Source organism: Pogona vitticeps, chromosome 1, assembly GCF_051106095.1.
Source record: "Pogona vitticeps strain Pit_001003342236 chromosome 1, PviZW2.1, whole genome shotgun sequence".
In the NCBI taxonomy this organism is placed as follows: Eukaryota; Metazoa; Chordata; class Lepidosauria; order Squamata; family Agamidae; genus Pogona; species Pogona vitticeps.
The window spans coordinates 244139677-244153931 of NC_135783.1; the positions used below are offsets into that span (position 1 = coordinate 244139677).

Consider the following 14255-nt stretch of genomic DNA (forward strand, 5'->3'; position numbering starts at 1 on the left):
AAAAGTAACTATATTTGTGCCTGTGTTCCTGCATACATACTTACATGTGCACGTGTATGCAGATAGAAGATAGCAGAAGATACAGAGAAGGGCTGTAAACTGTGGGGGCCAATGGGAGTTCAGACCATGACAGTCCTACACAGAGTCTGTTATGTATACAGTGTACAAGAACAGAGTGAGCAACTGACCACAGCAGTCACACAGGTGATAAAATATATTTCTGGATATGCAAGTTTAACATCTAGTTGTAAAGCATATCACAACATAATCATACCAAAGCATTTCAGAAATATCTACATAATTCATTATTGTTCAAAGGTAAATGAATAATGTTCCAAAAGGCTGAATTCAATGGAACTGAATTTACTAATTAATGGCCCTCAGGGTGGGGTGACATCAAGTCTGCTGCAGCAAAACCAGAGTTTGCACCATAAGTATAAATACATAAATTACAGCACGTGTTTTCATGCAGTCCCCTTGATATTTAACACTTATATGCCACAGTAAAAGTGTTGCTCTTGATGGTGTCACAACTCTTCATTGTTGTTTTGATACATTGTAATTGATCAGCCTCATCTTGCATCCAGCTTTTGAACACTCCCTGTGGGTGAAGCGTGATCTGTCTATTCGAGACATAGCAGCACGGTACGGAGAAACACCTAAATGCTTTCCCACTGGGCTCTGATGAGACCGTTTCTGATGCCAGGTCTGTGATTATTTCTAAAGAGGTAGCCCGTTAGTCCATCCCAGCATTTATAATAGAAACAAAGAACAAAAAAATCTTGCGATACATCTCAGATTAAGCGATGTGCAGCATTTCAGTGTGAGCATTCATCAACCGCAACGCAAACCTCCACTATTCCCATTTTATAGAAAAGGGAAAAACTGTAATACGGTCTCTGACGATTGTTATTATCACAAAAGGATCCTGTTTAAATTGTATTAAATGAAACTTATTTCGAGGTAAGCGTGCTTAATAAAGCACGGCAGCTACACAAGCTATTCTGGGCTGAGGCTGGAATCCTTCCAGCAGACGCCGCAACTCAGTCTACACCTAAAAGATTACGTCATCGCTTTAAGCTCGCCTCAGGTTTACGTCACCCGCACTCTCCCGCCAATAGGCCAAGTCCAGAGCCAAGGTTCCGCCCTCCTCCGTAAGTTCTAGTCGAGTGCTCGGAATTGCATGAAACATCTTGTTTGTTTCCGCGCGCCCGCGCGCGGAGTATGACGTCACGGGACGCTCCATGCCAGGAAATAGCTGTAGGGGGTAGGCATGTGCCGCGACTGTGTGAAGACGGAGTACCCTTCTCGGGTAAGAGTGAGACGGCTTTCTTCTGTAGACACGCGATAAGCGAGTGCGCTGCCCCACTTTCCCTTGGCGCGATTAGGTGCCCTGAAACCTACGTGGGCACCGCTGCCTTTCAGCTTCCTTTCAGAAGGCCTCGCCCTTTGCCCTTCCCACAGCTGCAGCCGGTGCTCGTCCTTGCAGAAAGAGAGGGAGGAAGATTTTTAAATCAGAAGGACTGCCTTGCAAGGAGACAGCACGTCTCCCCCTGGTTCCCCCCCCCCCCGGTCTTATCCGGCCCTGCATCTGGCTAAAGCGGTAGAGAGTTTTTCTAGGGACATCATCAACCCCCGCTCAAGCCAGGGGTGGGTAATTTATGGCTTACAGATAATCTTAATAATTTTAAAAACTGCAGAGCTGGAAGGCCCCCTATGGATCATCGAGTTGAGCCCCTGTCAAGAAAGCACAATGGGGAATCAAACTCCCTACCTCTGGCTTTGCAACTAGATGCCTAAAACCACTGAGCTATTTATTCAGCAGTTAGTTCATTGAAACATCCATCCTTCTCCCCAGGCAGAATGTTTGTGAGAATTTAGTGATGTAAAAGAAAATGAGCAGTGGTGTGGGATTTTTTTAAAAAAGCTTCCATTTCTATGTAATCTGGAAGTTGAGTCATGATATCACAGATATTGTCTCTTCCATTTCTAAAAATGCAATTCTTCTGTAAATGGAATTAGTCATATAGGAGCTGAATAGAATTCCAGCCAAAGAGAATAGTTTCTGTGTCATTTTGTCCAGTGACTATCCAAATAAACTATACTTACACAGTGCCAGGTTTATTTGTTTGTAAAAGAAGGCAAAGTTACTTGGTGGGTAATGTTAAAGCCAAAGGCAACTGTAATCCAGACATATTGAATCATATTCTAAAGTGACTGAGAGTAGAATTCCATTGCAGACTTTAGATGATGTAGGTGTTTGCTGGTGATAGAATTGTTTTCAGGTTGTAATATATAAATGTAGTATATCTGCATTTATTATTGTAGTTCTTAAAATAGGCTAGTATAAAGTGATTTGATATTATTAGCCAGACAGATAGGGAGAGGGAAATAAGCAGGAACTTCAGTTGAGAGACAGTGGGATTTTTTAAAATGCCATCCAGTGTTTGTGGCTGGCCTGAAATCTGAACACATATGTATTAAAATTCATGCTCCTAATAACTTTTACATCCCCTCCTTTGGCTAAAATAGATGTGACACCACTGCAATGGCTGGAATTTCCTGCTGTTTCCTAACATGCAGCTGTGTGATGATTTGAATGAAGGCAGAAGTGTTCTTAACTTTTGTCTGTTTGTCAGGGTCCCAGTGTAACACGTCCTGTTCACCCTTGTCATAGGACTCTGGCAAAGGAGAAAAGTTAGGTTACAAAATTTGTGGATGTTGAATCCCTCCCCATGGCTCATACCAGCTTGGAGTTTGAAGTTAATATAGGGCAGAAGAGGGCATGCTTTGGTCTCAAGTGTCATATGCAGCAGTAGGTGACTGGAGCAGTGGGTTTTGCTTGGAGGGACACACTCCACTTCCCCCAACAATCCTCCTTCCCAGCATGTGGCAACTTGAGTACAGACATGGGCTATGAGCTGATATATGATACGTAAGAATCAGTACAGGATCATTCCCATGCAGTAGATCTCATCCAAATCACCTCTGTGGCTGCTTTTTAAAGAGAGGGGGAATCCTTTGGAACTCAGTGTTTATTTTGACCATAAAATGAAGCTATTCTATGAAGCTTTTCATGCATTTGATACATAGACGCTGTCTAGAGGGGTGGGGTAAAAATCGAATGAATGAATGAAAAATGAATGAATGAATAAATAAATAAATAAATAACAGTTTTTGTTATTTGCCTGTTTCAGGGTAATATCTGCTTGGAGAATGGTTCCTATTTGATGAACTATGCAGGTTGCGTTGAATGCAAGAAGAAAGATTTTGTGATGATAACAAACAGAGCAACAGACGAAGAAGATGGAGAGGAAATTATTACTTACGACCGTAAGGAGCCTAAACTTATGCCAGTTAGAAGGCCTTGTTTTTAGCTTGTCAGGCGCCGTATTCCAGAAGCTTCTGTTTATAGTTGGGAATGTGATCTTCTTGACTTTTAGATAACCCCCAGTAAGAAACTTGCTATAAGTTGTCTGAAAAGTGTCCTTCTCTCCAAGGACTTAAGATCCCATCTTTCCCTCCAACCCTGCTTATTTTTAATGCATTTCCTAATGAAAAGAGTATTCTTGAGAGCTGGTATATTTGTGCCTTTTTGGTTGTCCTATTAAAATAGCAGTGTTTTTTTGAAATTTTTGTGCCTGCATAACTATCAGTGCTTTTGTTTATAACTGGGCTGCTCAGTCTTTTCACCCCAGAAAGCTTCACCTAGTATTAGTTAGAAGGGCAGGGGCTGCAACTTTACAGTGGTGCCTCGCTAAACAATTGCCTTGCTTAATGAGGAGATCGCTGTATGATTAAGTTTTAACGGTGGTTTAAATGGGTTTTTTCGTTTAACAATGATTGGTTCCCTGCTTTGGGAACCGATTTTCACTTTACGACGATCAGCAAACAGCTGATCATCGAGTTTCAAAATGGCTGCCGGCTGAAGAAAATGGCCCCCCGCTGTTTTCTAGGATGGATTCCTCGCTTTACAGGGACCGAAAATGGCAGCCATATGGAGGATCTTCACTGGACGAGCAGGTATTCAGCCCGTTGGAATGCATTGAACGGTTTTCAATGCATTTCAATGGGGTTTTTTAATTTAGTTTGACGATGTTTTTGTTCTACAGCGATTTTGCTGGAACTAATTAACATCGTCAAGCGAGGCACCACTGTATATTTATGTATAGGTTGTATGCCCCTGATTTTATTTTTCTTAATAATAGATGTTAGCAAGCCATTGTCATTGGTTAGTTGCAATTTCTCAAGCTGTTTTTTTTTAATGGTGGCACCAATTCTTTGTTGTAAATACATGACCTGATCATCTTGTAGCTGTGGCTGCTAGCAGGGAGAAAACACATGCTCCTTTCCCTTTCTGCTTGGCTGTTGGGGAAATCTGTCTCTACAGTTCCCTTCAGGCTACCAGCCCTCATCTCCTTTAGCTTCCAAGAATAGCTTTTGTCCTCATCTCTACTGAGATGCTTGGAAGCTTCCTATTTAATAAAAGCCAGGGAAATTGCTTAGAACTAATCCATTGTAACTGCAGTCCTTTTGACAATAAGAGTGAGTGAATAAGCTATGGTAGTATTTTTCTCCTGATGAAATGACTGATGCTATTCACTGACCCTTTTCAGAATTTAGATGTATCTGTCAGAGTGAGACAGATGTAAAAAGGCAAAACTTTAATCTTCTGAAGAATCTCTGAACAAAATTATGTTGGAGTCAGTGAAAAAGTAAGATGCTGGTCTCATGCAGTTACTTGGGAGTAAATTCTGTTGAATATGCTGTGACCTCTAAATAAATGTGTATAGGACTGTACAGTTCATTACTTAATCACATGTAACCTAAACAAAATAATAATGTGTCTTGTAACTTTACTGGGGAAGATGAATTTGAGTGACATGCTTATGTCATGATTTTCTGAAGAAATCTAACAGAGTGATGAAAGCTTTAGTCCAGTAATATCTGGAGGGCCATTTCTCCATTCCTGCTTTATTTGAAGCATGCTATGTAATGATAAAAGAGAAAGAGCATTTTCTGTGATATTATTATAGTTTTGAACTGTGTTTTTTAAGGAAGTATGTCAGATGCCTGCCATAACTGTCTTTAGAGGTCAAATTACGACTTGCTTATTCATGTATTTTAAATGATGTTGAGTTTGTTTCTGTGGCTTTAGCTATTCTTATATTGTAATGATATATTTTTCTTTGTTTGAGAAGGACAGTACAAATATGTCTTAAACCGATATATAAAAGTTCTTGTCAACCATCAAGTTAGAACTGGGTGTATTAATAATAATTACATGCCCTCAAATCAGTTCTGACTTAATGGAAACCCTTTCCAGAGTTTTCTAGGCAAAGAGTGCTCAGAAGTGGTTTATCATTTCCTCCTGTGGGCATCCTTGGACTGTGCAGCTTGCCCAAGGCTCCCTACAGGCTGGCCCTTTTCTCAGGAGGCATAGTAGGAAATGCCTTGAAGTCCCAACCTCTGGCCAGATGCCTAAACCACTGAGCTATCTAGCCAACTGTGTCATTTTTAACTGGTCATTTGTCACTTTTTTGCTCTTTAACAATAAGAGACTTAGAAGCCAAGCGTCACACTACACTGTTGCCTTAATCAATGTATGGACATCTACAGGGCTTGAAAAATTTTAGAATGTTTCACCAGTCAGTCAATAATGTCACCAGTCAGCATGACCGGACTATAGCCTTGCAATTTATTGGGATTGGGAATCACTGATTTATACCCTCAGACTTGGGTTGCTTTATTACCTGTGTGCCTGTGGGTCATGAAGCTTGTATTTTGAATGCCTATCTTTTGAATGTCTCCAGCAAAAATAAAACTAAAAACAAAAGCACCCAGCCTCTTAAGGAGCCACGGTTCCCTCCCACCCCAAGATGTGTCCTTGAGTAGGGTTACCTCAGTGGTCCCCAACTTTGGGTTACCCAGGTGTTCTTGGAGTGCAATTTGCAGAAGGCTTTGCCTCCAGCTGGCTGGGGTTTCTGGGAGTTGTAGTCCAAGAACACCTGGATCACCCAAGGTTGGGAACCACTGGGCTACCTGAATACCCCATGTTAATGTAATTATATGATTGATCTAATAAGTGTCTTTCTTCCTTTTGAATCATTGAATATCTTCTGAAATAAGGGGTTTGGTTTGCACAGCAGTTTTTCTGACTGGCAGGACTGAACTGTTCATTTGCTTTCCTAATCTCTTTGTTTTGTTTGCAGATGTATGTAAGAACTGTCACCACGTAATAGCCAGGCATGAGTATACATTCAGTGTAGTGGATGATTACCAGGTAAAACCCTTTTGACATTAATTCATCTCCTGTAATTTGTTTGCTTGTGTTTTTTTTTTCCATTTTGTTTAAGTTGGTGGATCAGTAGAGCTCGGAAACTCAGCTTCTCCTCTGCCTATTGATGTGGCAGTAAAGCCACATCAGAACTTATTGTTGAGTATATATTCATAGTAGTTGCTGTGACACAAAAGTGTCTGTTTCTTTGAAACAGTCTGTAGGCCACTTGTATTTTTGGGCTCAACAGACTGGTGGTTCTATATGTTCCAAGCAGTTGTCATTGTAATGTCAAAGGGAAAGGGTCTGTTTTAACACAGTTTTTCATTGATAAGAATCTTGGTGTATAGTGAGGTCTACATAAAATACAAATTTATTGAGTTTTCATTGAAGTAATTTAGAGTATCCTATAGGACAAAAATCTTTATGTAAGAAAAAAATGGACTTAAGTCCCTACTTTACTGAGGACTCTCTGGATGACTTTGAACAAGTCATTGTTTTCTTTTCTATCCTGAAAACAGCTTGCTAAAGGTTGATGATTTCAGCAAAAGATTGTTCTTGCAAAGCACCCCAGGACCTTGGCCTGATGGAAATAATTGTGCAGCCTAAATTTAACTTGTTGAGAGTAGAGGAATTTATTTATTTATTTTATTTTATTTTATTTTATTTTATTTTATTTTATTTTATTTTTATACCCTCCCACCTGGTCTAAAAGACCACTCTAGGCGGCTTTTAAGCCATAGTCAGCCCATTGTCTGTTTCTGCAGGACCTGTACATTATGTCTGACTGTAGCACTGAGAGAAACCCAAAAAATTTCTGTCCGGATCCATCTCTGTAAAATCTAAGAGTATTAGTAAACTTCAAATACTTCTGGATGGCATTGATGTTTCTTTTTTACCCATTTCAGTCAGACTTTGGGGATTCCTTTAGTCCCTTTGGTATGTGACCTACACCACTGGACAAGGGGAATGCAGGGTGTTTTGTTTTTCTGGATCTCTTGGAAGCTTCCAGTACTGTTAATTATAGTATCCTCCTGGACCATGTGGCAGAAGTGGATATGGGGGGGGGGGGGGTGACTATGTTACACTGGTCCCAGCCCTTCCTATTAGGAAGTATCTGAAAGGAAGAACTGGGGGAACACTGTTGGACCCCATGGTCTTCAGTATATGGCATTGCTAGGGATGTCCCTCATATTGTTCAACATCTATGTGAATGAGCTGGGAGTGGTTATATGAAACATGGCTAATGATATCCAGCTTTATTGCTCCTTGTCATCTGACCCCAAAGGAGCAGTTGTATTATACTCTTCAGCATTGCCTAAACCTGGTAATGGTCTGGCTTAGCACAAACAAACGGAAATTAAATCCTGACAAGATGGAGATGCTTCTAGTCAGTAGAAAGTCAGGCCTGGTTAGTGGGATTCCATTTGTTCTAGAAGGAATTCTGGTCCCTCAGCAAGTCGCGTCCATCGCTTGGGACTGTGTCCAGGCGACACCTGTGGCCGAGGTTGCTTTTGCACAGCTCTGCTTAATGTGCCAGCCACAATATTTTTTAAATTGACCTGACTTGGTAACAGATATTCATGCCTTAAGTACATCACTCCTTGGGTATTGTACGGTGCTCCGTTTCTCTTGAAGAAGGTCCAGGATTTTCAGCTGGAGCTATATACTACAGCTGGACCCCAAACTGCTGTATGATATAAAGATTATATGATCTTGAGCAAGACCTGCATTGGCTGCCAGTTGCTTACCAGGTCAAATTCAGGGTGTTGGTTTTAACTTTTGAAGCATTAAATGCCTTGGGTTCTGGCTAAGGTATGCTTAATATGAACCTGTCTTGATGCTTAAATGCCTTGAGGGAAGGTATTTCAAGAGGTGCCTGGAACAAGTGTAATGCAAGTGCCAGCAAACGTCTCTAGAGAGCGTATTTCCATGGTGGGCAATACCTTCAGAAAGACCCTTTCCCTTATATCCACCTGCCTTGTGATATTTAGCAGAAGTAGCTCAAGGAGGTATTCTGATGGTGACCTTAGAGTTTATTTAGGTAAATTTGAGAGGCTTGCTCCCTCAAGCAGCCCAACCTGAAGATGTTTAGGGCTTTAAAACCTAAAACCAGACCTTTCAATTAGCCAGGAAATAAATTAGCAAACAGTACAAATTTAATAAATATGGTAGAGCTGTGCTTACAATCTGTATGGGTGACAGAGGGAATACAGATTTCTTTACATTCTCTTTGCTCTACATGACAAATTCTAGCACCTAGTACATGCTCTTAGCTTCTTAGATTATTACTGTTTACAGATACATTTGTAAATTGCTAGTCTTGTCACTTGAAAGCAGAGGATGGGGAAATCGCAGTAGTTGAAGGCATGGAGACTGAAAGAGTCTTTCGTAAGAAAATCTCTGTCATTAGGTAGTAGAATCTGAGTCTACAGTCTCTATATAGCCCACCTAAATTTTTCCTCCTTTTTAGGGAAACCTTGTGCCTTTAAAAACAAAAACAAAAAAGTCCGAAAGGTAAATTGAGGATAAATAATCCTTAAATCTTTCTCTATAAAATTTAGTATTCTGGTCACAGGATATGATTTCCTCAGTGTGGAATTTGTCTCAGTAAAGTTGTTCCTTCAGGTTCTCCTGTTTAAATGATTATATGTATGATCCTGCTATTGCAGGACCAACAAAATTGTGTGTCAAGATTATCTGTAGCTAATCATTCTATAAAAACAGAGGTTCTCAAGTTGAGTCATCTTGATCCTAAACCAATTTTCTTGCAGTTCTACTGATTTCAATGAACATTACTTCTCAGGTATGCATGCGTAGAAGGGTTGCCTCAGTTTAAGGGGAGAAGATGTTTTAACCTTTTAGAAGAGAGCTTGAAAGGGAGACTGTGCATGTCTTCTTGAGGTCTCATTGTTCAGTGTGATATCACTTTCCCTCATAGCTTTTTAACCATCTTAGAGAGGATTGGTTTACTCTGAAAATCAGTTTTCTGAAGTATTGGTCAGATTCATTAGTCTTTGTGACTCACTTTCAGTCATAGCGCTAGTTTAATTATCACATCTAGACGGCTGCTCCTACACAGTAGCCTGTTTTCCTGTGTGTGGTGCTCCCTATAACTACCAGTAGCGGCTGCTGCAATTTCCTTTGTGAAAATATTTTTTGTAGACAAACACACTATATTAACACACACCCCAAAAGTAGAGGATAAGAAGCTGCAATATGGAAGGGAGGGTGACGAAGTTCATCTGTCAGGTTAGGAAGTCCTGGCTCTTGTCCCCTGGCCCAGAGGTCACCTGTTGAAAGAGGATTTCACTTTGTGCTGTGTTTCGTACCTGAAATGTATCCTGCATAAAGTAGTGCACTGCCCTGTATTCTCCGTGGCTGGGAGAGAAAGGGGTTTCAAGAATTGTGTGTCAAGAGAATTTTACTCTGTATTTGTTTTTCTAATTAAGTAATAATTATTTCTAAGTAAGCATAAGTACTTATAATTAGGTATCTGTTACTAAAATTCTTTGTTAGGTGCCTAAAGGAGAATAAAGAGCTATGCAGATATTAAAGCTGGCTTTCTGCTTCTCCCACTACCAATACATTTTAAAAACCTGTGTTTGTGACCAAAGGAGTAAAAAGATGAAACCCAAACTTTTCAGAATGCTTGTTCTACTTCCACAGTAGAGATGGGGGTGTTCGTATACGAATATCACCCCAAAGGTGCAGATAACAAAGGTCCAGCCCCCTGGGGGCCAGACCGACCACTCACGATTCCACCGTTGCCGCTGGCTCTACAGAGCCTTCCTATCTCAGTTGCGCGCGATGGTTTAGCCACTCTGCGACCTGGCAGAGAGGCTCGTCATCCCGCCTTCTGCCAGGACTGGCTAATCTATCGCGAGCAACAGGGCAGTAGGAAGCCTCTGTGGAGCCGGCAGCAGTGGCGGAATCGTGAGCGGTCGGTCTGGCCCCAGGGGGCTGGACCTTCATTACTTGCACCTGTGGGGAGATTTTCATATTCATATACTAATACGAATACCCCCATCTCTACTCCACAGTATGATAGCCAGATACCACCATTTTGAGTAGGTAACTAACTGCCATTCCACTATTGTGTTTTCAGTGGAAGAACTGAATGTTTATCCCATGAAAAAGCAAGTTCCAGCAATATTTAGGTAGATGTGACACATTCCATCATGTTACAGTGAAAGAAAATGAACAACTCCACAGTGCATGAGCTAGTAATAGTCTTCAAATATCTAAAGATTTTGACTGTAGCTTTTAGCAAGGCAGATGCTAGATTCGTCTGATATGCAGCCTGTGTTATGGCTACAAGTGTAACATGGAGTTATTTGTCTGTATAGTGAATAAAAGAAGTATCTTCTCCCACTCCCTTAAAATAAAGTTGTTTTCTTTTTTGTTCCAGGAATACACTATGCTTTGCATGCTGTGTGGGAGAGCAGAAGATTCCATCAGCGTCTTGCCAGACGACCCTCATCTGATGAACCCTTTGTTCTGAAAGCATTTTAGTTTCTTTTAAACAGTTGTATCATACAGATTTGTACCTAGTGGCACCAAATCATGAAATAAGCCGTTGAAATATATTGCCCATGTACAGTGGGAGGGAGCAACCTGTGTTTCTCCATGTATTGTTGGGCTACAAATCCTATGATCTTCACCATTGGTTAAGCTCACTAGGGCAGCAGGAGTTACTGTCTAGTAGTTGCCACAAGTTTCTCACCCATGATGTAGAAAGCCAAATGGCTGGACAGAGTGGGGGTGTCAGCAGATATCAGCTTGGTTTATCAGCTAAGCCTCTGCCTTTACTTGCTACCAGTTGTACCTCCACAGTAGAAGGAAAGTCTCTACTACTACTCCAAGGTTTCTATGACTTCTAGTGGGCATAAGGAAGAGAGTAAGCCTTTTCAGACTGTCAGAAAGCTTTTCAGAAAGAGAGAGAGAGAGATGCCTGTTGCTTCTTCTACCTGCCAGAGTTTTCTGTGTGTCTTAACACATTGGACTCTTCCATGGGACTTGTAGGAAGTGTGGTGGGTTGTTGGAAGAGACAGGGTCTTGCAGAAAGTGCAGAAATAACAGGCATTTCTCCAGTTGCTGTGGCTCTCGTCCTTGGGAGCTTCTTGCAAATGAGAGAGGTCCTGGCCTCTCCCTCGAGCCTTTCAGGAAGTGTGGAAAATAGGAGTCCCATTTCTTCACAGGCTTCAATAAGGGCAGGAACAGCAAAGAGAAATCTCTGTTGTTCTTGTTTTCTGAACAGCTGCTTTTGAACTGCACTGTTGTGAACAAGGGGAACAGGAAATCCACCTGCATTAGGGCTGAGGAACATCAGGCTCTTGGCCCAGATCTAACTTTATGGAGTTCAACAGAAAGCCCCAGTCTGACCTTCTGGAGTTCTACCATGCCCCCTTCCTTATGACATTATTATTCAGTGATCATCCAACTTGTGTATATGTGTGTGTTTTTCTCCATTCTAAAATGCCTCTTGAAATGTCTGCTTTAAGGCTAATCTGTGGCAGTAAAAGCTTTGAGTACAAATATACTGATATGCTTTGTCCCACCTTATTGCTCCGCTCCTCATTAGAATTCACCACAACCCACTACAAGAATTTATCTGAAATCAAGTTCAGACCCTTTACTTAAAAATGATTATCATTCTTGACCTATAAGATGTTTACATGGAAAGTTTATTACCTGTCCATGATAGCCATATGCTGCTTTGTAAACCTGCAAGTGTCACAAAAACTAGTTGCAAGAACCAATTACATCTGCATTAGCTGGAGGGTGTAATTATTTGGTAATGCTGTCAGCTACATTTGTTGAGAGGGAGAAACAAAAGAGATCAGCCGTGATGCTTTGTGGCTGACTTATGCAGAGAAGATGACAGCAAGTGAGATATAATGAATTGAAATGAATCAGATCCTCCACGGGGAAGAAAATAGATGAACGAGAACAGCCAAGATTATTTCTTTTCAGCCTCAGGTAAGGTCCTGATCAAAGTGTATATTTAATAAACTGGTTGGTGCTGTGATTTCATAGTTACACTCTGGTTCTAAGCTGTTTGGCCCTGCAGCCATCTGTGGTTAATTTGCAGTACCACCTCTTAGTTAGAATTCTGTGAATAGCGAGCTGAGATTGGAGCCAAGAGAATTTGATGTGAGGCTGAGAAAACGTGAAGTTGTACATTGCGGAAACCAAGGCAAATGCCGTAATTCTTTGGTCACTGCAGCATTCTTGAATGTGCATTCCGTTACAGTGCACGTGTCCATTCTTGCAATTAAGAGTACAGGGAACATTCTAAAGGTTAGATTCATGAACTATGATAATAGGTGGATTTAATTGATTACTGTCTGCTTGGGAATTATGCTGATCCAGTTCCATGGTATTTTGTCTACTCAGAACTTTCTTACATACAGTAATTACATTGTTTCTAGAAGTATGCAAAACTTGTATTTCTTTTGTTGCAGAATCTTTTGGTTGTGTCTGCCACTTTTGGTTTTGTATTTTTCATGTACTGGTCCTTTTGCTTAACACAACTGAGAAAGCCTCTTTTGGGTTTCTCATTCACATTCCTCCCACTTTATGTTTTCTGGCACTTCAGGAGTCCTAAAGAACCATGAAAAACTATTCTAAACAGCAGAAGCGAGGCAACAGAGAATCAGTCTACTCTAAGTACACGAGAAACAAAAATTATCAACAAATCTATGCAGGTACCTACCACCTCCAATCCTATGTACACAACAACAGATGCTTCACTTATCTACTAGTCGGTTCAAAAAAACAGTAAAACAGCCAAAACTTTGAAAAGAGAAAACAGTATGTGTTCATTGCTACTCATCTAACACAACATACTCTCTGGGCCTGGGCAGCACAGTAGAAAAAATGCAGGGACCCAGCCAGGCAGGTACTAGCTGCCTGGTACACAAAGGTACTCACTAATCAAAGCAATCAACAACACAATACCAAGAACAACAAGAGAGAAATGCCTTTTGCATGTTTCGGGACTTTTGTTTAGATGCAAAAGGTCCTCCCTAATTGTGTCATCAAATCCTTGTTATAAAATTCACATATTTTCCCTCTAGTGGCTGAAATGTACAGTACTTTGTGGGTACTTTAGCCATGTTTTGAGGAAATCCCTACTACCCTGGGGCCCTCAAAACATTTGTGAATTGCTAAAAAAAAATTTTTGGAGGGCCCCAGGGTAGTAGGATCTTCCTCAAAACATGGCTAAGGTACCACAGGTACAGTACTTTACCCAAGAAGTCTTTATGAGGAAAAAAAATTAAAATAGAGGTAAAAAGGGGCCATATATTGTCCACCCCTGGCTAGTGGGTATAAAACAGCCCATTAAATATGTTTCTTCATTAATTGGAAGAAAATTCAGCCTGTGCTTCTTTGCTATTGAGCTCAGTTACACATGAGTTAACATGGGCTTCGTCTCTTGTTTCTGAAGTCTTTGAGAGTCAGCAGCTCCTTTGGCAGAATTTCATATTGCTTTCTCTGATCTAGAATAGAACTATTTTGTTGTTGCTTAGTGTTAATTTGTGGGGCCTGTTATCTTAAAAGTTGTGTATTGATCTTAATTCCCGGCAGACCTAGCAAAATGGATTTCCTAATGAGGTTCATAAATTTTTTTTATCTTTTTTTTTTTTTTTTTTTTTTAGCTAAAAGGCAGCCCACTAGGAACCTGGACTTCTGCCTCAATCCATTAGACATATGTGTTTTCTTTCTTTCTCCTCTTTAGCATTTCGGGGAAATTGTTCTGCATGGCAACGAATCGAATACTATGAAGGAAGGTCTCAGTCTGCTTTACGCTTAGTGCTAAATGTGGTGTGTCAATAATGAGAAATTGGTTTTGGTACTCTGAAGGGCAGGGAGAAAGCTACAGAAGTCATGTCATCTGTGCAATAGACCAAGGAGCGCATGGGAAATAAAGGGCCTGTGTAGAACTGAGCTTTGTTACATCCAGTGGAACCTT

General features: G+C 40.8%; 1 protein-coding gene and 1 long non-coding RNA gene across 4 annotated transcripts; both read left to right on the top strand.

Annotated features, from left to right (window-relative positions):
- The first annotated feature begins 1143 nt into the window (after window positions 1–1143).
- CHURC1 (churchill domain containing 1) lies at window positions 1144–11819 on the top strand. Of its 3 annotated transcripts, XM_078383488.1 has the most exons (5): window positions 1173–1190; window positions 1225–1318; window positions 3198–3333; window positions 6213–6283; window positions 10689–11819. In XM_078383488.1, the coding sequence occupies exons 2-5, from the start codon at window positions 1274–1276 to the stop codon at window positions 10779–10781; spliced, it is 345 nt and encodes a 114-aa protein (XP_078239614.1). In that variant the 5' UTR covers window positions 1173–1190; window positions 1225–1273; the 3' UTR covers window positions 10782–11819. The 3 variants fall into 3 exon arrangements, with proteins under 3 accessions (XP_078239616.1, XP_020661677.3, XP_078239614.1); XM_020806018.3 differs by having other exon boundaries at window positions 1156–1312; XM_078383490.1 differs by lacking the exons at window positions 6213–6283; window positions 10689–11819 and adding an exon at window positions 3957–4818 and having other exon boundaries at window positions 1144–1312.
- A 1110-nt stretch (window positions 11820–12929) lies between these two features.
- LOC144586004 (uncharacterized) lies at window positions 12930–14034 on the top strand. The gene is made up of 2 exons (XR_013540676.1): window positions 12930–12987; window positions 13942–14034. It is a non-coding gene; the product is annotated as an uncharacterized LOC144586004 (long non-coding RNA).
- The last annotated feature ends 221 nt before the right edge of the window (window positions 14035–14255 follow it).